Source organism: Equus asinus, chromosome 2 (genome assembly GCF_041296235.1).
Source record: "Equus asinus isolate D_3611 breed Donkey chromosome 2, EquAss-T2T_v2, whole genome shotgun sequence".
NCBI classification, from domain to species: domain Eukaryota; kingdom Metazoa; phylum Chordata; class Mammalia; order Perissodactyla; family Equidae; genus Equus; species Equus asinus.
The window spans coordinates 139950888-139965802 of record NC_091791.1 but is presented as its reverse complement, the minus strand read 5'-3'; the positions used below and the strand labels follow the sequence as shown (position 1 = coordinate 139965802).

General features: G+C 36.5%; 1 protein-coding gene across 3 annotated transcripts in view; it reads right to left on the bottom strand.

The window, feature by feature from the left end:
* Positions 1 to 264: 264 nt before the first annotated feature.
* ADAM10 (ADAM metallopeptidase domain 10) overlaps positions 265 to 14915 on the bottom strand; it is a 115523-nt gene continuing 100872 nt past the window's right edge. For all 3 annotated transcript variants that reach the window (XM_014839441.3, XM_014839442.3, XM_070500800.1), the window contains 2 exons: positions 4316 to 4442; positions 265 to 2520 (listed from right to left, as the gene is read on the bottom strand). In XM_014839441.3, coding sequence (XP_014694927.1) covers positions 2426 to 2520; positions 4316 to 4442 — 222 coding nt within the window. In that variant the 3' untranslated portion in view covers positions 265 to 2425. The remainder of the gene's footprint in view (positions 2521 to 4315; positions 4443 to 14915) is intronic.

Below are 14915 nucleotides of genomic sequence, written 5' to 3'. Positions count from 1 at the left end.
AACACTTTAAACGCTTTGAATACTGATTAGAAATAATGCAAAGCAGGTGAGATTAGCTAAGGAAAATGTTCATTATGTGGAGATACAGAGATATCATCAATTTTTTACATGGACTCCTAACTGGGAATAAAGATATCAAGACTTGTGCAGGAAGAGACAATCGTTTTTCTGCTTAACAATCTCTTTCATTTAGTTAGGAAAAGTTGCCCTGTGAGAAGCTTCTTTTGATAGTTCTCAGAGTTCAAAGAGTATGGAACCTTCAAGTTGATTTCATCAAGTCTATTTATTAATAATGCATTTCAAGTTTCAAAAAACCTTACATCTTTGCACAATACTTTATTTTTTTGCAATTTTTAGTAAAAATTTCCAAAGTGAACAAAAAGATACTGTATAAAACACAGTGGACATTAAACTGACAGTAGTATTAGATCTCATTTGTCTTGATCCTTTTGTTTTACCACACCTTGATCTGTAGTGGAAAGAGTTCAGTGCACGTATTTCTTCTCAGAAAACATTTAACTTAGACTCAAAATAAAATAGGGCAGTGTGTACCTGCCAAAACCCTACCACAGGATAACATTACAAGCAAAAAATGTACATGTTCCAAAGTCTACCACACTCAAGAAGTTACTAAGAACTCTTGCGGAATAAAAGTAACTGCTTTAGAAATGCAAACCCACCTCCAACCTTTGCACAGTCCAAAAACAAAGGCATTTAAATGATTTAAAAGCAATTACATACATATCTACCTACTTGTTTGTTTAGAATTATTTATAGTCTATCTGGGGTTTCATGTACAAAATTTGTCTCTAAATCATGTACAAAAAGCTGTATTTTGAAAAAAGTCACCACATACTGTACAAGTTTACAAGGAAGAGATCCCATTATTTTCTCTAGCATTTTTGGCCTTGCTGGCTTGCGTCACATTATGAGAATGATTGTGTAAACCTTATACTCTTAAGAAAAAAAAGGAAAAAAAAAAAGCCAAAACACAAATCTTTTCAACTTTCCCTAAATTTTCCTATGTGAAGCCAGGAAAATCATAGCTGTTTACTTCTAATTGAAGTGATGTAGTTGGAAAACAGAAGCAATAAATATGTCACAAGCTTAAAATTTTTTGTAATGCCCCCTTCCATTCCTGCATAGCAATAAGCCTATTAATATATTAAATGCTTTTGCTTTCTTTCTTTAAAAAGCCAATTATTTACATCTATTTAAAAAATAAATTTGGAATGGGACATTGTGCTGTTTCACCTTCATTGTTGTTAGGGGAAAAAATGTCAGAAGGCCTATCTACAATTTTAACTACTAGTTGAGCAAATCACTCTTCTTTAGTGGTTACCAATGATAGTGATGATATGCTGAAAAAACTCTTCAAATATTTTGATAAAATAAAGACACAGCTTTTCTTTTCCATGTCAGACAAAACCAAAAACATAATTAGCATATTTTAGATATATGGAAAACACAAATAAGAGGCTACAAATAAAAAGAATCATTTCATTGACATAATTTCTACCAAAGTATGAAAAAGATTTCACCTATCCATTCAAAAATGGAATTGAATTAGAAAGTTTAAAATAAGTAAGCAGAAATCAGACATTTACATAAATGACTAACTCTGAAGTAGTATGCTGCATATGTCCAGTTTGCACAACACTTAACTGTGTTCTTCAGCGTAGTCACGCATGTGCTCTTAGCAGCCATTTGATAAAGACAAAATGAATATCAGAACCAACTCCATCATAAGGAAAAGGTAAATTGATTCTCATTTCAAAACTGCCTGTGTAAAGCATTACAGAATCCTGGACCACTGAATACCACCATTCTCTGTTATCCTGAGTATGTCAGTTAAACAGTAATTTTTCATTAAGAGCGGAAAAATTTTATAATACAAAGAAACATCCATATTGCAATTTCTGTTTACAATTGCACACAGAAGTACAGTGTACGTAAGAAATACATGTCTGCATATAACAAGGTATGTACATTGGCAAGTGATGTCTCCAATGTTGAGGTGGTCGAGCTTCCTAGCCTTGACTGGCAGTTGAAAAAAATATATATATATTTCAATTTGTGATAAAAGTTTATCGAGAGCCAAGTTTGCCTGCAAGTGAAGAAAATGCAGCAACGAAGAACAGGGAACATGGGGCACATAATAATATTCTAAGACTTTGTGCCATTAGGTTAAAAATATCTGTCCATAAGAAAATTGGGTTCCTTTTCCACCCCCACCCCCAAATTGGAATTTTCAGGCTTTAAAACTTAAGTAACTCCACCTGGTCTGAGGACATGATCTCTTGCCATTTTTTTCTTCGACTGTTATTTGTGAGGGTTAGTTTGGGGATGATGATTTAATAGGTTTCTCTTTGGAGTGAAGTTTTCCCATTGTAGGCACTAGGAAGAACCAAGGCAAAAGCTGCAGTTAACGTCTCATGTGTCCCATCTGATAACTCTCCCGGGTCCTCTGACGCTGGGGTTGCTGAATGGGCTGTGGAGGTCTCCTCCTCTTTAAAGTGCCTGTGAGTCACAAACGAAAGTAAAATACATTTACTATGGGACTTTCGATCTTTAAAAACAAAGCTGCCATTTCAGTAAGAAAGGTTCTAGATCAGTGCTGCCCGATGGAAATATGAGCTATATATATAACTTAAAATTTTCTGGTAGCCAAAATGAAAAAAGCAAAAAAGAAACAGGTAAAAAAATTTAATAATATTTTTTATTTCACTTAACTCAATATAGCCAAAATATTATCATTTCAAAATGTAATCAATATAAAAAATCATTAACAAAATATGGCATTTTTTTATACTAAGTCTTTAAAGTCTGGTATGTACTTTATATTTACAACACATGTCAATTGAGACTAGCCATATTTCAAGTGCTCAACAGCCACAACTATTAAATTAATATGATTCTGAGGACAGGATACATGATGAAGAAACTACTGAGTGTCTTTGAATAAATGACTTAACCTCTCTGAAACTCAGATGCCTAGTCTACAAAGCAGGGGTAATAACTAACCCATTTAGTCTGTTGGGAGGATTATATGACAATTCATGTAAAAGTGCTTAACACTTTTTGCGAGAGTTCAATAAATGACAGCTGGGTTTTGTTTTTTTTAAGTTTTTAAAAGTGGAACTTGCTTAAAGTGAAATCAAGTCAAAGAATTGTTTCACTGAACGAGATCATAATTGGTGACATATCTAAAAAGTGTCATGTGGCCCTTGGCAATCCCTAAGAAACTGACATAAGTGCTAGAGTGCTAACACTGCAAATTTACAAAAAGCAATGATATCAAAATCAAATTTCCTGATTTCCACCAAGATTCTGTCCCAGCATGATTACTAAGCTCTCTTGCCCCCAGATAGGTAAACGCAGGGGAACAACTGAAGGAAAATAGAAAAAATTATAAGAAATCCCTAGTTTTAAACTACCCTGTGTGGAGTAGTGGATTCGGCCTGAGGCAAGAGGCTTCAGGAGAAGTCTGAGGAAGGCAGAAGAGGGAAGCGCAGTCATTTAGCTCTGGTTCTCCCCTGCCACTGCCTTGGGACAACGACTGCGCCACACCTACAGTGAACAGAGTTCAGGACCAGACGTCCTGAGGGCAGCATAGAAGCCACAATTACCCTGAGGAGGGTGAGGGAGAAATAGATGGGGACTAAATAATCTGGAGCAGTTGCTTCCTACCCTTTTCTTCCCCAAATCCCTGGAGCTAATCTAAGGAAGGTCTCCTTCCAATGATGTGTCTGCCTGAGACATAAAGGGTAGAACCAAACCTTAGGAGTTGTTTTCAGAAATGGAGAATAACTATGGTTATTTGGTGGCAGAGGCCTTTATTCTAAGAATCTCTTTCCCCATAAGCATCACCCCTAGGGAAAACAAGCTTATGTATCAGAAAATATTTCAAGAGCACCAACAATTAAAAACAGTAACAGAAACATAGTTATTGGAACAGAAAGAAGAATGACTTAAAAGTAGCCTATGGTAATATTTAAAACAAAAAAGAAAGATTTTAAAAGATGGATAAAAAACAAGAAAACAAGTACTAAGCAAAAATAAAAATTTCTAGGTCTGAATATTTTTAGATACTCAGGATAGATTAGCATTAAATTGGCAGGCATTAAATTGGCAGCCATTATCAAGATTGGATAACAAATATGCTTAAAAAATCAACTAAATAATTCATTCAGTAATCACATTCTCAAGAAGAAAGTACTACAAAAGTAGTTACTAAAGACTCATTAATAATTCAGTTCTACCTGCTCAACGGTTCTGAGTTATAAAAATACGTACCTTGCTCAAATTGTCTTACCTGGAAGAGGTTTAGGAGGAGGCAACTTTGGATTACTACTTGGAGTGTGGACACTGCATATCTTAATAAATCCAGCCATTAACATGATCAGGGCAATTCCCATAAGTAGTACTGCCCACCAATTAGCCTAGAAATAAACAGATTTTTCTACTGAAAAAACTATCAAATATTTTAGAATATTTTATACTATATAAACTATAGAATAGAACACATTACATTTTAATTTTTAAGGAATATTTGTTGGCTGGGAGTTATATAGATATCATATATAAGTATATATATATTAATTTCTTTAAATATAAAATAAGCATAAAAAACAAAAATCACTCAAAGTTTCACTTCCTAGAGGAAACCACTCAATCTTAATTTCCTTTCAGTCTCTTTTATATATATATAACTATTTGTCATATATACACAGAAAAACACACGCAAAATTGGGGTCATCCTCCATATAGTTTATATTGTATTTTCCCATGTTATTAAATATTTTCTGGTTTGAATATTTACTTTTTTTTTAACCTGTTACTCTTACAGACTATGTTTTGTTTGCTTTTATACTCTCCAGTGACTTAGAAGGTACATTTCTTGCTTTAGATTTTAAAAGTAATCTTTAACCTGTATTTTTTTCTAATCATCAAAGTTAAAACTGAAATTCTATCTTTTTTGAGGCCCTTTTTCCTGTTACAGCCTCTATTTCATTTGGAATTTGAGTCTCAGACTACTGATATAAAACTATTTTTATATATATCTTAGTTTTCATCATATCTTATATATACATATATCATAATATTTATTATATATTCATTTATTTAAAGGTTAATGGTCTTTTTTAATATGAAAAGTAGAAGGAAATACACATTACAGAGGCAGAGAAAATTTACACAGTCTAAAAGGAACTAATATAAGTTAGAAGTGAAATTTTTAAATAAATCAGTTACCCAAACAAAAAATCTTCAAAAATTATTACTATAATCTTATATATAAAAACATTACTGTTTGCATTCTTAATAAATCTTAAGTCTACTTTACAATTCAAAATATTCAAATTTTGTTTTAAGATAGCATTTACTAACAAATATCATTCAAAACTTCAAAACTATAAAGTTTCACAGTGGCTTAGATTATTATAATACATATACAGTTATTGGTAATTATTGCGAATAAAACTCTCATTTGAGATTTTCTATGATTTGAGGTCTTATAACAAACAGCCTACTACTTCCATACTGTCTTCTTTATCCAGTAATGACAATGTAACTAAAGTAATAGAAACTAAAACAAAATGCATATTGTGGCAAAATGCCTCAAGTCATTTTTTCCATGTGTGCATAAAGCCTTTCCTATATATATTTTTAAATTTGTTTAATTTTGAAAGAATCTCAAATTTATAGAAAAGTTGCACATATAGTACAAAAAAGTTTTTAAAATCTAGAACCATTTAAGAGTAAGTTGTTAGCATGATGCTATTACACCTGAACATTTTTGCATATAGTTTCTACAACATTAAGAGTGTTTTCCTAGACAACCACAACACAATCATCAAAATCAGGAAAGTAGCACCAATACATCACTACCATCAAATCCTCAGACCCCATCCAAGTTTTGCCATTTGTTCCAATACCATCCAATTCAGAACCACGTGTTGCATTTAGCAGCTGTGTTTCTTTAGTCTGACGCAATCTGAAAAATTTCCAGTCTTTCCTTGGCTTACATAAACCTGACACTTTTGAAGATTACAGGCTAGTTATTTTGTACGGGAATGTCCCTCAATTTGGGTTTCTCGGATGTTTCTTTATGATTAGATTCAGGTCATACATCTTTGGTAAGACTATCACAGAAGCGATGTTCTGTTCTTCTCATTGCACCCTATAGGTGACATATGATTTTGATCTCATTAGTCATGACGTTTAACTTGATAACTTAATTAAGGTGTTATCTGTCAAACTTTACTACAAAGATACTCTTCTATTTTGTAGTCAGTGAGTATTTTGTAGGGACATAATGTGAAACTATGTAAATATCCTGCTCTTCATCAAACTTTCAATTTATTCATTTATTTATTCCCTCACGGCTTCCTATTTTACTCAGTAGTTGTATTTTGGACATGTCCCCAACATTCTTTGAGCACTTTACTTTCTGGCACAAGAAAGTTCTAGGTTCATCTTGTTCTTTCCCTGTCTCAGTCCTGGAATCGGCCATTTCTCCAAAGAGCCTTGGTTCGTTTTAGAACTGCCCCTCCTATGCAGGCACCCTCCTCACTTGTACTCTAACATCTCAAGCCAGGCACCCCTCCACGGGGTGCCCTTCTCACCCTGCTTGGGCCCTATCAACCCATACTGGTCTTCCTGTCCATTCCATACCCTCCACACTCTGGTCAGGCTCCAACGCCCTGCTCTGTGCCACCATAGCTCCCCCATCTGGCATGGATGCCTACCCTTGATTGGGCTCACCTAGTGGCTTTGGAAAGGAACTGTTCAAGAAGGGAGAGGGTAAGATGTAATGCAATTCAGCCTTACTGCTCAAAGATCTGATTTGTCAAGAGAAGCTATAAATCTGAATTTTTATGTGAAATCTATTTTAAATGCTGGCAACTCATTCAAAATTTCCAAAAACAATACGAAGACCATACAAGACATGTTTACAGAGCTGAATCTGGCTTGGAAACCACAAGTTTACAATCTACTTTTCAGAAGCCACTTCTGGTATCCTGCTGAGATTGCCAGATAGTTTTCTAAAATTTTCTTTTGGTTTGAATAGAAAATAATTTTCAGAGCACTGCTCTTCCTGTGAGTTTTTAGGATAATATTCTCTTTCCCTTGTTATATAAATTTTCCATAGTCTCCTGTTGTTGTTTTTTTTTTTTCTGTTTTATTCGTCCTCAAATAATAGACCCACTCACTATTTATCAAAAGGCAGAGTACAAGGCTTGCCCTCAAGTCTGTCAACTCAAGTGCTGGTTTATTTCTCTTTTCATTTCTGCCTACTGTCACATGAAGAAAGATATGCACAGCTTCTGTCCTGTTCCTAGCATCCAGAGGCTTTTTAAATATGGTACTGAATAAAGCAGGGCCTTGTTCTACCTCCACTGTCTGGATTTCTGACACTCTGGCCTAGTAAAAACACATGAAGAGCCAAAATCACCAGTTTGTGCTGCTCTAAGTGCGCTTCCTGCTCTATACTAGTAGTTCTCACCCTTGGCTGCACATTAGAATCACCTAGAATGCTTTTAAAACTCAGATACCCAGACCAACTCCCAGACTCACATGGGGTGGGGGTAGGATCCTGACATCAGTAATTTGGTTAATGCTGCCCAGATGACCCCATTATACAGCCAAGACTGAGAACTACTGGTCTGTACCAGGGGTCAGTAAACTTTTTCTATAGAGGGCCAAACAATAAATATTTCAGGCTTTTCAGGCCATATGGTCTCTGTCACAACTACTCATTTCTGCCACTGTAGTGTAAAAAAGCAGCCACAGATAACAGGCAAACAAATGAGTGTGGCTATATTCCAGTAAAACATTATTTACAAAAACAGGGAACAGACCAGATTTGACCCATGGGCCGTAGCCTGTCAACCCTCTTCCATGCCTATATACAGCACACTAGTTTGGGAGACTATACCTAAATGGATACCATTCAACACTAGCTCTTCAGTTCTCTCTCTCTATCCTACTAGCTGTCTTGGGGGAAGCTGAGAGTATCTGACTGGCTGTAGAGAGTCCTGTGACTGAGAAGAGCTGCTCAAATAATCAGTGCTCACATGATAAAGGAATGGTTCCCACTCTGAGTAGATCTAAGGATTATCTGGCATTCTTATTAAAGCATAGATTCTCAGGCCACAACCCTACCACTTCCAATTCAGTTGTTCCAGTGGAAGGCCCAAGCGACTGCATTTTAAACAAGCTCATCAGTGATCAGGATGCAGATGACTGTTTCTTACTGAGTATAGACATGCTGGCATTGTGGTACAGGACCATTATGAGCAACGCAGAAGTTTGGCATCCCTGGCCCTCATCCATCAAATCCAGTAGAGCCCCTCAGTTACTTTGACAACTACTGTATACATTTCCAAATACCTTCTGGGGAGGCAGTATCACCTCCAATATGATCCAATCCATAAGCACAAAGGGTCAAGGGTCTTCCTACTACCTCCAGGCCGATGGACTAATGCTGTTACAGAAGACGTGCTTCCATTCTTAATGTTCATTAGATTCTCTAACATATTTCCTTGCTTATAGTCTTCTCTGCTCAAAACCATCTTCCCCACAGTCATGAGTGTTACAACTACCGAAAATATGGAACTGACTACGTCACTTCTCTATGTAAAACCCTTCTTCAAAAGCTTCCCACCAAAGATCTCCAAGATAGATTAAGTGGGAGAGAAAAAAACAAAAACTTGAGCACACAACGAAGTACCACAAAGTATATATATGCCTCCACTTATTTTTTTAAAACATATATTCTTGTGAAGGTATAGACAGTTTCTGAAGAATACACAAGAAACTCATCTTGAGAAGACTGGGTTCCAGGGTAAAAAGACTTACTCTTCAATGTATTACTTTGTCAATTTTTAAAAAAAAAAGATTGGGGCCGGCCCAGTGGCACAGCAATTAAGTTCACACATTTCACTTCGGCGGACCGAGGTTTGCTGGTCCGGATCCCAGGTACAGACCTACGCACCACTTGTCAAGCCATGCTGTGGCAGGCGTCCCACATATAAAGTAGAGGAAGATGGGCACAGATGTTAGCTCAGGGCCAGTCTTCCTCAGCAAAAAGAGGAGGATTGGCAACAGATGTTAGCTCAGAGCTAATCTTCCTCAAAAAAAAAAAAAAAAGGATAATCACACTTTTCAAAAGGAAAAAAGTAGAAAAAAACTTTTATTTTAAAAAACACATATTTCTGTGACTTTCTCAGGTGCTCCCTCTCCATAAAACACCCATCTGTATCCTATACTTCTACTGTTCCCTAAGAACTTAGCCTTGGTATCACCTCCTTAAAGAGGCCTTCCCCAAATAGCCTCCCCTATTTTCTGTGAAAACACCATGCAGAACTGAAAATACATTTCTACGTGCTTATCTTCTCTATTCCACACTGGACTGAGAGCTCCCTGAATTTATATCCTACAAATTCAGTACCTATTTCAGTACCTACACAATCTTAAATAGAGACGCAAGTAGCATGTTAAGAGAAGCAGACTGGAGAGAGAAAGGCTGGATTTAATGGTTAAAACTTTGTAGAAAACAAAGGTCAAAAGAACCTAGCCCCAGTTCAGATCAATAATTTACTAAAATGTGGACCCAGGTCCTTGAGAACTTCCAATTCCTTCTAGCAGTGTTCCTGGCCTTCCTCCAAATTTTTCCAGGTAACTACATACCTCAAAAGCCCAAAGCTTGAGGTATTTTAGTGACAATAACAGTTTTTCAGAGTTTAGTGTCTGGAGAAATAGAATATCACAGTGGATAGAAGATAGCAAGAAAAACTAAACAAAACCATGGTGTGTTTGAGAGTGTTAGTAAATATGGCCACCTCTGGTAGAGGGGATGTTTTTTGTTTGTTTGTTTGTTTGTTTTCTAAAGATTTTATTTTTTCCCTTTTTCTCCCCAAAGCCCCCCGGTACATAGCTGTATATTCTTTGTTGTGGGTCCTTCTAGTTGTGGCATGTGGGACGCTGCCTCAGCGTGGTCTGATGAGCAGTGCCATGTCCGCGCCCAGGATTCGAACCAACGAAACACTGGGCTGCCTGCAGCAGAGCGTGCGAACTTAACCACTCAGCCACGGGGCCAGCCCCAGAGGGGATGTTTTTAATACTATCTTTAAAAGAGAATTAGAGAGTGGGTTAAATGCTAAATTGCATATTTTCTCTTTTCTGTATACTATAAAATCAGGGGGAAGAATACCAACCAGGCTAACAAATGCAAAAAAATGTGTTTCATCTAAAGTTCACAAATTGTCCACTTGTTAGAGTCTGAAAGAAAGGAGAACTGTCATTCATTCAATAAACATTTAATGAGTGTAAATTATGCACCAAGCTCTGTCTTTCATAGATACAAGAGTGTTAAGTGAAATTTAAGAGACAAGGAGAATACATCCAAAGGTTTAAAACACAGCCTGGAAATTAACAAGCACTAAATCAAGTCTGAGAAATTAATCCTACATAAGAAATAGACAAATGTTGTTCAATATAGTCATTTATATGGCAAAAAGAACACAAAGAAAAAAGGAGCAAAAAATAAAAGGTAAAATTTACCAGTCTAATCTATTATGTACTAATTACAATGGTTTTTTATTTAATAACTTAAACAAAAAGGATCTATAGGATAACAAAACGATAAAACAAGAGTCACTCAAAAAACCTCTGAGGGGGAAGGGGCAAGATATGCACTCAAGTCTCTTTGGGCTATCTGTAAGATAAGCTTTACTGTTTTTAAAGATCTCCAGAGAAAACCAACCACAGAATCCTTTCAGTGAATGTTCCAGTGTTTAAGAACTCTCGCTCTAAGCAAATGCACTCTAGACTTCCTGTGGGTCACAAGACCATGTGGGGCCCACAGTTCCTTGTCGTGATACTGATGATGCCAGCCTACATTCCTTTTTATCCTTCAGAAGATACTACAGTCCAGATTTTGACTAAATGTTCTTTTATCTTTCAACACCCCATGAACTACCCCTCACACCAACCTACTAAGCAGAAAGCAACTGGCTAGTAATCTTTTAGTCACTTTAAGCTCAACCTGGGCAAGCAGGACAAAGTATCACTGAGAGAAACCTGAAAATATGACAGCTTAAAAGTTAAGATAATATGCACAACTTTTATTCTTTTCCATATAAATTATGACATTTAAGAAATCTGTGCCATTCATCTAACAACTGTATACCAAATTCTTACTATATATGCTAAGCCCTGTGACAATATTCCATCTTTGCTGTTAAAGTTTCATACGTGCTATCTATGTGGCCTGTTTTACTAGGCAATGAAGGACACTAGAGGCCCACAACCACCTTTCAGTTTCAATATATCAGGATGACAAAGTAGGAAATTTCTGTTACAAGTCTCTTCAACAGGAGCCTTACATTGTAGTGACTGGTGAAAATGGTTCCCAAACTTTAGCATGCACTATCACCTGCTGACTCAGTGGGTCCAGAGCAGGGTCTGATAACTCGCATTTCTATCAAGTTCCCAGGTGATGCTGCTGCTGCTGCTGGTCAGGAGACTACACTTTGAGATCCATACCTCTAGATCAGAGGTTGGCAAACATTTCCTATAAAATGCCAAATAAATATTTTAGGCTTTGTGGGGCCATACAAGTGTCTGCTGCAACTACTTAAAGTGCAAATGCAGCCACAGACAATATGTAACCAAATGGGTGTGGCCATGTTCCAACAAATCATTACTTACGAACACTGAAATATGAATTTCATATACCTTTCAAAAGAATACTATTTGGATAATATCTTTCAATTTTTCTTCAACTCCTTAAAAATGTGAAACTGTTCTTCGATCGTGAGCCATACAAAACTAAGCAGTGAGCTGGATTTGGTTCAGGAGCCATAGTTTGCCAAACCTTGTTCTAGATGAAAATTGGTTCTCAAACCTGGCTCCTCATCAGAAATAGCTGGGGAAGCTTTTAAATGACCCAGATACTTAAGCCCCATCCCAAGAGATTCGGAATTAATTGGTCCAAGCCCTAAAGTGATTCTCACGTAGGACCAGGAATGAAAACTACCGCTCTTAATCAATGTTCCCCCAAGTGACTTCTAAGGATGTTTAGGGTTTAATAAGCCTTCCATGAATAAAGGTTTCCAGGGTCAGGCATGTTTGGAAAATGAAGTTATAAAGTTTTTTATTGCAGGACTTCTCAAAATATTCTCACAAATCTCCAAGAGGAGACTACAGTATGCAATGTTTTCCAGATTCACTTGACCACCAAACCCATGATCTAGTGTTCTGTGACGCACTTGGGAAACACTGCCCTAAAGCTTTCATAAGGAATCACAGATACTTAATGCTTAGTTCATAAAATTATGGCAAAATATGAGAGCAGAAATTAATTCAAAAATGAGAACTAGTTAATTCTTGTCAAAATAATAATAAAAAGACAAGCTCTTGATAAATCTTAAGAAAATAAATGGCCACAAATAACAGGCAATTATTTTAAAAGAGAAGGGGAAATACAATGATAAATTTGGAAGAAATAAAGGACAAAGATGGTTTTCTGTGTCAAACCTAAGAGAAAAAATGTAGAACATCTGAACACATCAATAACTATGAAAGAAACTGAAAAAGAATTACAATACCCTCCACTCTTATTTAAAGAAAAGGAGACTGGGGCCAGCCCCATGGCCTAGTGGTTAAGTTCAGCATGCTATGCCTCAGCAGCCCAGGTTTGGTTCCCAGGCACGGACCTACACCATTTGTTGGCAGACATGCTGTGGCAGTGACCCACGTACAAAACAGAGGAAGACTGGCACAGATGTTAGCTCAGGGCGAATCTTCCTCAAGCAAAAAGAGAAAGATTGGGGGCTGGCCCCATGGCCGAGTGATTAAGTTCACACACTCCGCTTTGGCAGCCTGGGGTTTTGCCAGTTCATATCCTCGGCACAGACATGGCACTGCTCATCAAGCCATGCTGAGGTGGCATATCACATGGCACAACCAGAGGGACCTGCAAACTAGAATATATAACTATGTACTGGGGGGCTTTGGGGAGAAGAAGAAGAAGAAGAAGAAAAAAAAAAGATTGGCAACAGATGTTAGCTAAGGGTGAATCTTCCTCAGCAAAAAAAAGAAAAAGAAAAAAAGAAAAGGACATAATGATAAAGGGTCTCAACAGATTTACTGATAAATGCTCTCAAACTTCTCAAGAACTAGATGACTCTTTGATAAATCCAAAGAATGTTTATCATTACCTCCTGGCCAGACACACAGTAGGCACTTGGCAAATACAGAATGTATTTTTGAAAAATACATTCAAAACATTATTGTCAAAAACAACTTCTTCCCAGGAAAGAAAGTAAGTTTTTATCATATCATTTCTATGGTACCAGTAGAAGTCAGTAACTCATGCCCTAAAGGATTAAACTGTTAAGGTTCTTCCCACTCTACCCTACATTAGGAGAAAGATGCCTAGAGAAACATACTAGTATACTAGAGAAAGGAGACAATGCCCCTAGCACCACTGGAAAGAAAAGTCACTGAAACTAACCCCTCATTCCTTTCATAGTTTCTTACACCAGAGCATGCTAATAACCTATATTACTAACTAGACGGACACTTTCCTGACATGATGAAATACCAAAGCAAGAGCTATTAATGTCACAAAATAAACTCTGCTACAAAAGTGAACTCTGCAGGTAACACAAATGAGACAAATAACTTATAAGGAATTGGATGTTTATCTTATTGTTTGACTTGGTTAATGCCCCCAAATGCAGCAACGGCATAGTGGTACTCTTCAGGCATTATGGACCTTCCTATCTGAAAAAGCAGTATGTGAATACCAACGACGGTATAAAACAAAAGCATTCTACATTCACTTAAGGCAAACTCGTCTAAAAACCTAAAACTGCCTGATTAATCAGTTCCAGAGCATAAGAAAAGACTTCATATTATCAATTAATTGTAAGAAGCATTCCACTAACTCCTCAAATCTAAAATATGAAAAAAGATTTTAATAATACTTTAAATAAAAGATCACTTCTATTCAATATTTTTAAAATAGGAATAAATGAGCTTTCGAAATTCTAAATAAAGTGAGTCAAAACTGGAGATAATGGAGAAAAGTAAAAAAAATGTTTTTAGAAGATATAATTTACTATCTAGAAAACAAAATATCTAGCACAACAAATACTCAGTAGATCCCCATTATTAGATTTCTTTTTGAACACATTGCCCTCTACAGTAGGCACATATATCAGAGTTCAACTTATTCTTATCAGAGATAATCAGGAAAAAGAACTGGATCTGAGTTGAAAACAGGGAAGTAAAGGGCCAAGAAAGGGAAGCTACTTGAAGTCACAGAATTGACAGATGCCAGAAGACGATCTGAGTCTTTGTGCAATTCCCAAGCCTGTACTCATCCAGTTCACCATAGTGCCAGAAGATGCCTTGAGCTTAAGTGATATTTATTGAACAACTATTATGCACCAAGCACAGGAGTACAAAAATGAGTAACATATCATGTTTTAAGGAGAGCTAAACTAAATCAATTGCCCAATTATTTGGTTTAGAATCTAGGTCTGCTAAATCCAATTTCAATGATCCTCCAACTACATAGTTACTACATACCTAAAAATCACATATTCTAACATGCAAAGTATTATTCTTTCTATGTATAATAAGCATCATTTTAATGCTGGAGAGAATTCCAAAAATTTTATTGTAGAATGTTATCACAGGAGTACCAGGGGCTGACCCCATGGCCTAGTGGTTAAGTTTGCGCACTCTACTTTGGCAGCCTGGGTTCACTTCCTGGTCACAGAACCACACCACCTATGTGTCAGTAACCATGCTGTGGCAGTGGCTCACATAGAAGAACTAGAATGACTTACAACTAGGATATACAACTTTGTGCTGGGGCTTTGGGGGGAAAAAAAAAC